At 41.5% G+C, this 9,293-nt stretch overlaps 1 protein-coding gene across 1 annotated transcript; it reads right to left on the reverse strand.

Moving 5' to 3' along the window:
- Positions 1-747: 747 nt before the first annotated feature.
- LOC141805794 (uncharacterized) lies at positions 748-6,150 on the reverse strand. The gene is made up of 5 exons (XM_074690984.1): positions 6,050-6,150; positions 5,066-5,841; positions 1,243-1,404; positions 941-1,118; positions 748-851 (listed from the first exon to the last, which is right to left on the reverse strand). The coding sequence occupies exons 2-5, from the start codon at positions 5,597-5,599 to the stop codon at positions 748-750; spliced, it is 978 nt and encodes a 325-aa protein (XP_074547085.1). The 5' UTR covers positions 5,600-5,841; positions 6,050-6,150.
- Between the last annotated feature and the right edge of the window lie 3,143 nt (positions 6,151-9,293).

A 9,293-nucleotide genomic window follows, 5' to 3' on the forward strand; every position in this document is an offset into this window, starting at 1 on the left:
TAAGTCCTCTGAAGCACACAGTGCTCAGACTTTAAGTACATCCTCCTCCTCCTCACACCAGTCACTCAAATGTTCATGCAGACACACTGTGCCCCATTTCCACAGGCAGAGTTTTCCTTCCCCTCCTGAACAGCTGGCTGAACCGTCGTCGGGCCCAGTTCCTCTCAGATGGCTGCATCTGTTGGCTGTGCAGATAAAAAATTCATCAGTTGGAGCCGAGGTAAGACAAAGCTGGGCAAAGTGATGTGTGCTAAGTTTGGAGAAAAGGGGACAAAATGTTCGAGAGGAGCAGAGAAGCGCTGACTTAAAATGAACCCCGGGTAAAGCCTCTGCATCTTCTGTGCATTAGTTCTGGACCACTGCGTCAGCGTGGCCTGCTGCCATGTTGGAGCAGCACACACACATTTCCTCTGAGCATCATGCTTCACAGGAGCTTGATATTACTGCCCCCTTTGAGCTTATGGTTATAAATATAACATCTCACCCTTTGGTATCTCTCACTGCAGGCTCCTCTCTTCTCAGAGACGAGAATTTGAGCTTCCAGTTCTTGTGGGGAACATTGGGCTGTGTGAATTTCTGTATCCAAAACAAAGATTGTAAGAAAATTTTAACAGAAAATTTCAATTAAATGACATTTTAGTTTGGATTTATCTTCAATGCATTTATTTCCTTTGTAATGTGTGAATTGCAAAATGTTTTTAAGGCTACTGTTTCATTTGTTTGAGATAAATCTGGATGATTTGCTTTTTAGTGAGAGTATTCTACCTGTTTTTTATCATCTTCATCTTCGTCCTCCTGCAGGCCATCTGTTCTGTTCAGGTGCTGCCCTCTGCTGTCTGTATTTAACATCCCTGTGCACATAAACACATCCACACACATTTATTAAACAGGCAATGCAAACACACCTCATAAGGTAAATCAAAGGCAGGCTGTGACTCACTTAAATGCAGTAATGCAATCGTTGGATCTGAGGCTGATCTTTGCCTGAAATGCCTGTAAGGGTTTTCTTTCCTTTGCTGGGGGCTGCAGTCTGCTCTGTTTGTATTTCCAGGCTTTTGCCGACACAAGGGCTCCTCCCCAGCAGCAGCTCCGGAGTCACTCTGACTGACGTCGAGGGGCTGAAAGAGAGCCAGGTGGTGAGAACGACAACATTCAAATCAACCTTCAGGCTGTGAGGAAACATCTCGTCACCACCGGCTTGACAAGCTTTCGTTTCGAGAGGTGTGATGAGGATGTGCTCACCTGGCTCACCTCCATGTCTCCATGCTCCCTCAGGGCATCCATCTCCATCTGTAACGCTTGGCTGTGCATCTGCTGTCTGGCAATTTCCTCCAGCATTTGGCACACCTGCTCCAGGTAGCACAGACCAGGACTCAGATCTTTCCTTTTCTCATCACCTGGGACCTGCACACGTCAGGAGGCGAGAAAAAGGTTACCAGGAAGGAAATTACTCAAAACGTCATGTTTTTAAGTCAAATGAAAAGTCTAGTCAGGAAGTGTTTGAGGAGTGTTGGGAAACACTGCAAACAAAGCATGTACAACATCACATTGTGACATTGGAGACATTTACACTCGAGGTTGGGCTACACGCAGATGCCCAAGAGCAAGATGGTTCCTGGTTCAAAACCAGACCAGAGGACTTTTCTGTGTCAAGTTTAGCCGTGTGGCAAATAATAGATGAATCTTTAGGGCCTAAAACTACAGCCTCACAGAGCTGTTAGCATCATCACTCACTCTGTGTCACTGATGAAAAGAATATGTGAAGATCACTACTTAACTATAGATCATTTCAATCCTACTGTCTAAAAAAAGAAGGGGGGGGGGAATACAAATTCAGATGTTTTTCAAAGACTTGTTGTGTCAAACAAACAGTCCAAAGTCTGAAGATTTTTAAATAAAAGTCAAATACTGTCTAAAATTGATCAGCTACTAAAAGAAGTTTGAGAAGTGCCAGAGATGAGTGCTACATATTCATGTGTCATAGAAATCTCTGAATGAGATCTTCACGAGATCTTCACAAGACTTACTGACATGATGATGTCATCACATATGGATATCCTAACTACTTCATGACACTTCGGAGGGGCAGGCCTTAAACACCAAGGCCTGTCCATGGCTCCAAAAAGCCTCCAAAGAGCTGACTAACCTGAGTGAAAGGGGTTTGCAGACTGAGGAAACCTTATGGGGCGGTCACACTGGCCATTTGTACTGCACCGTGCCCTAGCACCAGCCACAGCGCCATTCCCCCTCACTTTACTCCAATACGAACTAAACTTTCGTTCTTTCACGATTGCCTCTTGTGCATATGTCATCATGTTATGCAACAGACACATTCCCCACCTACCTCATAATGAGGCATCTGCTTACAAGAAGTGAAGTCTCATCAGAGTCAGCACAATGAAGAACAGAGAACATGACTACGACTTCTCAAGTGACTTTTTTGCTTATGTTTAGTTGTTTTGGTCCAACACAACCCTTTAAGACCCCAAGAGCATCATTGTTTAAAATGATGGTCGGAAAAGAGCAGTCACAGGGATTATACACCACAGAATATGGTATGTAATCGATTGAGCTCATGCATAAAGTGAACCACTTTGAAGCACACCTCTCTAAAGTGCGCCTAAGCCAAGGAAGTGTATCATGCCTAAACACAGTACGGAGCAGTCACACTGGCCGAACAAACTGGACTTTGAGGTGGCAGCACACTTGGGCATCATACAGATGGCCAGTGTAACCACCCCCTTAAAGAGACAGCAGCCAAAACAAAGACAGAGGCTGAAAAAACAGAGAGAAAAACAGATGTTTTATTTTTTTATGTTTTCATTTTTTATTTTTGATTTTATTTTTTTTAATCAATCTTGGTATTTGGGATAAGTAAGACCGAGTAAGTATAATAACTAAACTTGGTCTTTGTACAGGAAGTTTGATTATTTGTCTCATGAGTTCTCTATAAGTTATTTGCTAATAGTGTTATTGTTCTTAAAGGCAGGGTTGGCAGTCCTGAAAAATAAGCATGAATGCGAATGGAGCATCTCGTCACTCCGCCTAGCCCCTCCTCCCCCTCCCCTTGGAGCTCCTCCAAAGCAACGCCCCCGCTCACATGCACGAGCACCGCTAATTCGAGACTATGACTGTGACTGACTGACAGACAGACTCAGCACATCACTTTATTTTTGCACTACGTCGAGTCATGTCTCATTTAGAGGTAAGGAATCACCAGAACGTTAAAACGTAAAGCTAAAAAACAAATAAACAAACGTGACTTTTGTTAGTGCTCGCTTTGCTTGTCAGAGCCCCTGTGGTGAGAGTTTATAAGACTCTGATCCAGACTACAGCCCAGAGCCAAGTACCTCATCAAGTCAGAGGGATTTGGCTGGAGGAGCAGTTACCAGTAATCGGGTATTGATAGTTTCTCTGCCATTCTTCTGCTGAGTGTGAACCTGTACACTGCTAAACTCAGGAACACACATTGAGTCAGGGGCAGTGAGCGCTGGTGAAATGTACGCGCAGGAGAAGGGCAAAACGGCAGGACTGGATTTGATTGGTTTAACAGATTGGATCCTAATTGATGTGATTGGCTGATGTTTTCCTGGGTTTTCTCCTGATGTAGATAGCAGATATTATTTGCTCTCATTTAAGAACACATCATGTATTTCTTGCCATCGGGACATATAGATCATTTTAACCAGTATAACAAAAGTGTATTTAAATCTAACTAACTATACCTTTAAATAAGTCGTGCTTCTTTTTTTTTTTCTTTTTTTTCACTAAAATAGGTATAATGTTGTGATTTCACCAAAGATGATGTGGGTCTCCTACCTATTAGCCACATTTAATGCCCGCTAAATGTGGCTAACAGGTTAAAATTTCTTAAGTATCATGGGTCTGAGAGGCAGAAATGTAATGTCCACATATGTGGACGCTGGGCCTTAAGAGGTTAAAGATGCAATATATTAGAAGAATTATAAAGCACATGGGAAAAAATCCTTTTTTTGCTTGCCTGCACCCTCTAAAAGCCAGACCACAAGTGCCGAGTTACCACTCAACAACCTAAACTAGTAAAGAAAAACAAATAACTCCCAAACTCACTGAGAACAAACTGTAATAAGGAGGTTATGAAGGGTAAATTCTCAGTTTGTGTTTTTGGAAAATCATAAATGATCATTTAAGAAAAAGAAGATATATGACATCCTTTATTGATCGTGATGAACGTATTTCTTTCAGATTTTCTGATTGTTCCACTTTGAGGAAACTGGATCATTAAAGCACAAAGACACATGTCTGAGTACTTACAGCTGGTATGATCATTGTGTTTCTTTTAGTGATGCTTTCCTATGAGTCTTTTAAACCCTGGGCTTAACTGTAGTCAAACACACCCAGCTCTTAACTTTGACCTTGATACATCTGGTATAATTAGTCTGCGTGTCTGAAAAGCAGTGTGAGACGTTGGATTAGTTTCAGAAACGTGTGAAGCAGCTTGGTGCAGAATGCAGAATGAATATTGCTCTGTAAATGAAATAAACTTGAGGTAAACTTGACAGTGAGCTGTTTTCACACTGAGCACTATAATCAGGAAAGCAGACCAGCTCAAGGCAAACATCAGATCTGTGTTTGTCTCTGTTTAATAACACGTCTGCCGCTTTCATCCAAAGCCCCGCTGACTGCTCGGCCTCCCCCACATCTCTCCACCCATTCCTGTCATACCTGTGGGCGTTCAGTCACCTGGGCAGACTGGTTTACGATCCCTCACCCCACAGACAGACCTTTGACGGGTTGTGAGCGTGAAAGAGATACTGTATGAGTAATGACATGCCTGTCCTGCTTTAAATATGAAACAACAGCTTGTGTTGCAACTCTTTAACTACAGTAAAAGTAGAGGCCTTGTTCCTCCTGTGAGACTTTCTTTCAGGCTTCCCTTTTTACGTTCACAAGTCGATGTTGTGCAAGACCTCACATGTTCCAGCCCTGGACGGGATCCCAGCTACTCACAATCAGAAATCAGACGTAAATGTTTGTATCTCAGCTAAATATTTGAACAAAGTTTGCGACAGAAACATTATCTCACCTCTGAGCTCGTCTCAGCTCGCCTCATGTCATAACTCGTGGACATCGGTCGTTTGCACATTTCCGACATCTGCCTCTTAGGAGCTGATTGGTCGAGTGTCCTCGGGCCTAAACTCTCTGACCTTTGACCTCTCACTACATGTGATGTGTGTCGTTTCGGTCGCAGCCTTGGCACCTCATCCACTGTGGGGAGTTCCGAGATTTCCTTGAGGCGTTTGGAGTCAGCTCTTTGTAATGCTCGCTCCAGTTTTTGGGATAAGATGTCCTGAGTCCTGCTGGGACGGAGGTGAGGGGAGGAAGAGGAGGAAGAAGAGAGCACAGGAGAGGAGAGGACAGGAGATGTTGACGCATCGAGCGCAGGGAAAGATGTCTCAGAGCTCGCTGTCTCCACTCCAGAGTCCACTGATTCTGATCGTGGGTTTGAGGAAGGTGAAGATGAGTCCTCATTAACTCCAAGCCACTCTGAGTCCAGACCCTGAGCTCCTTCAGTCACCCAGGCCTCCATGAGGTTCCCAAAACTCCTGTAGAGATTCATCCTCACACCTCTGCTTCAGCAGGAGAAAGAGCAGCAGTTTAGACGTCCCACACAGTCATTAGCTGAGGTAAACTGGCTGCACAGAATTCAAAACATGTCTCTGATCCGCCTCTGCTCCTTTCCCCCGCCTCCGTCAGCAGCAGCTGTCCTCTCACGGCTCACGGCGGCATGTTGACACCCGTTCATTCCTGTCACTGAATACTGGAAAGAGAGTGACTCATTTGTTGGATTTTTCCTTACACCTGTAAGAAATCAAAGACAAACAAAGAGTGAACATTGATTCATGGGCGGTGCAGATACGAAGGTGCTGAGGGAGTCAAACAGAGGATTATTGATAACCGGAGATGAAGCAACAAATCTCAGAGCTGCCCTCAAAGACTCAAGTCAAACATGACACAGTAACACAATGTGATCACATTTCTCAGAGGAAAAAGAAACTGGAACACTAACCTCTGTTTCGTCATCTCAACAATCCAACGTTTATCTGTGAGTGGAGGAATGCGGAGAATGAATCCATCTGCTGATCTGATCTACATTCCCCAGGTGAATGGGTCATCTGATCAAAACACAAAAGCTCAGTCACAATCCTGAGGAGAAGAAAAAACAGATGTCATATACTTCCTAAGCATGTAATATCCATGAAGTTTAATGTCATGTGAGTACAGCAGATCCCAGATGACCATCAGCAGTGTGACTGCAGCTGATTGGCTGACATCGATAACTGCTCAAAGAAACATAGATTTTACAAAGCTGACACCTCTTTCCAACCACAGTCAGATCTAATGTGAGCCTAAACCTGATTCTGATCAGAACAAGCCGTCCTGCAATCCAGACACATCATAGTTAACTCTTGATGTAGGGAGCGTCTACAAAGTGCAAATTAAAAACAAAGAAAAAAATGTAAAAATTCATAAACTTCAACCTAAATCTGTGTTGTTCTCACATCATTGCTTTCTTGTTAGTTAGACTTCAACTACTGTAGTCACAGGAGACAGTTTTTCGAAAAGGGGGGAAAATGTGTTAAATTTTGATCCTAATGCTTTGAAAAAGGCTTTAGAAATAGTGTTCTGGTCTTTCCCTGGTTGGTATTTAATGCAGGGTTTGTTTGTTTTTTATTGAAGAGGTGTTTGGTTATTTTGATTTGGCTGGTTATTATAAAAACCATTCCTCTCGACTATGTAATCAAAAAGCAGTGTGAAATGTGGAACTGGGGTAAGGAACTGGTTTGATGGTTGATGGAGGTGGAAAGGGCTGTTTTTTCCTGCCATTAATCCTTTGTTTTGTTATATTTTGTCATATTTTGGCCATATGAAAAGGTGCATTGAATCTCATTTGTTATCGTTTGTTTATTGGGTGTCTATATGAAAATAAATAAATACATTGAAACATAATAAAGAACAAAAAAATTGTACCTGGTCCCTTTAAAGACAAAATAATGAAAAATTATAAAAATAAATTACATTTCTAACTTTATTTTTCTACATTCTGACATTCACAGTAGTCCTCTCACATTTTGATAACAATAAATATTATTGAATGTTAAAAGATATGGATTGTAGACCTAACCTACAGTAATCCACAGGGGGCGCCAGTGATCTTTTTAGGTAAATTTCCAACAACATTTTTTTCTTTTTTTTCATTATTCTTTTTGGTAATTGTCGTTTATTTTTTTATCATTATTTATGAGTATTCGTTATTTGATAGAAATATTTTAAATATTTTTTAATATGTGTTTTTGATTAGGAAATGATGGGGTAGTGAAGGTATTGTATCGTTTTTATGTCTGTTATAAAATATTCTCATAAGAACAGTGCTCCTCCGTGTCGACACACCAAACAACTCTGAGTCCACAGAAAAGTTAAGTAAGCACGTCACTCTGAAGGCACGTGACTGCACCGCTGTTTGTGTAATGCCCTGTAGCAACCATCAAACATGGAGTTCAGTCAGAGAGCTGCTTCAGGACGCAAACAGTCAAGGTGGAGAAACATACCCCGAAGTTTTTTGGCAGAACTTATGGATAACAGAAAAATTGAAAGCCACCAAAACATCAGAGATACTACTCCTTCATTTTAAAGTGTAAGACTTTTACTTTGAAATTCTCTGTTATTCTACCGTAAATTGCTTGATATTTTGTCTGTGAATAGTCAGCGTGGTCCACAAAACATACAGACCAAGAATTGTCAAAACTTATGGATAACAAAAAATATTAAAGTACTGTACAAAGCTACCGGATGAAATGTTAATGCAGAATAGTTAAACAAAGTAATGTGTTTTTTTCCTTAAAGGTTTAATCCAGCTGAACAATAAATATCTTACAAGCAGAGACACATTCCCAGATGGGATGGCTGCTTCTGATGATCAGCTTGTTGACTTCAAAGTTGGACAGCTGGACAAACTGTCACTGAGTATTGCAAGTCTTTGGTTGAAGCATTACAAGAGGGCATGAAGAGCCGCTTTGGCCAGATGATGACAGACCCTGAGTTGGTTGCTGCAGCAATTCTCCCAAAATTATAAACTACGTGGACACAAGATGATGCTACAATCAGAATTGGTTAGACAACATGGCAATATTTAAATTTATGTTTATTAAACTCAACTATTTATGCATTCAGCTTTGTATTCATACATAAAAACAAATACACACATACATTTTAAAACATATACAGAATCTTTACACTGAGAATGAAATTGAAGGAAATGTACATTAGCCTCCCATAAGGGTAGGGATGGGTACCGAATCAGGTACTTTTATAGGTACCAACCGAATTCTGGCAAAAGTACCGGGTACCGATTCATGTAAAATCAAAAGGCACTATGTTTACGTACCTAAATGCATCCTTGTTACTGTGAGGGAGTGGAACAGTAAGCGATTTTCCATGCTGGACATGAACACAGTTTTACAATTTTATATATTAAAGAATAAATATGTTAAATTGAAAAAAAAATATATTGATAAACAAATATATTATATATTATATATATTTTTTACAATCATTAACACACAAAAGTACTGAAAATTGGTACTGTTGAGTACCGGTATCGATAACCAGGTACCGGGCATCGGTACCGTATCGTTTCAAATGTGAAAGGTTTCCATCCCTACACAAGGATGATGGTATTTTAGCTGTGCTAATGCTACTTCAACCTTCTCTGTTCTTCAGGGATGGACTATATCAAAGAACACATGGAGGATCCTTCTTTGTGGTCAGGAAATGCTTCCAAATCTAGTTCATCCAATGAAGAGGATTTTTCTCTACCCTGAATTCATCTCATACACAAGATCCAGGCCACTCCAAGCAACAAGATGCCTACCTGGCCTGTTCAGCAGATCATATGGACCTTCTGAAACCGTCCCCTGCTATCTGCAGGTTGTCTGTGAAGCTGAACACACCTTTAGCTGCATCTGCAGCCTGTGAGCCACTGTTCAGCATTGCTGGACTTGTTTTCAGCCCACAAAGAGCACGACTGAACTCTCACAGCTGTGAAAACCAGCTTCTGCTGAAGATGAATCGTATATTCATGGACTTGAATTAAGGAAGAAAGGGAGCAGGAAGAAAAAAGGAGAGAATCAGAGAGAGGGAGTGAGTAGAGGAGAAGTAAGGAAGGGTGGAAGGAGTGAGGGAGGGAGCAAGAGGAGAGGAAGGGAAGGAAAGGATAAGAATTGAGGGATGGAACAAGTGCTTTTATTGTGGGT

Source organism: Halichoeres trimaculatus, unplaced genomic scaffold (genome assembly GCF_033239565.1).
Source record: "Halichoeres trimaculatus isolate MK-OKI-2021-1 unplaced genomic scaffold, fHalTri1.1 fHalTri1_scaffold_16, whole genome shotgun sequence".
NCBI classification, from domain to species: domain Eukaryota; kingdom Metazoa; phylum Chordata; class Actinopteri; order Labriformes; family Labridae; genus Halichoeres; species Halichoeres trimaculatus.

Coding starts and splice junctions, on each gene's coding strand:
- LOC141805794 (XM_074690984.1), bottom strand. CDS start 5,599: ATGAATCTCTACAGGAGTTTTGGGAACCTCATGGAGGCCTGGGTGACT. Junction 1,119..1,242: donor GAGACATGGAGGTGAGCCAG/GTGAGCACATCC, acceptor GCTCTCTTTCAG/CCCCTCGACGTCAGTCAGAG. Junction 852..940: donor GATTGCATTACTGCATTTAA/GTGAGTCACAGC, acceptor TTATGTGCACAG/GGATGTTAAATACAGACAGC.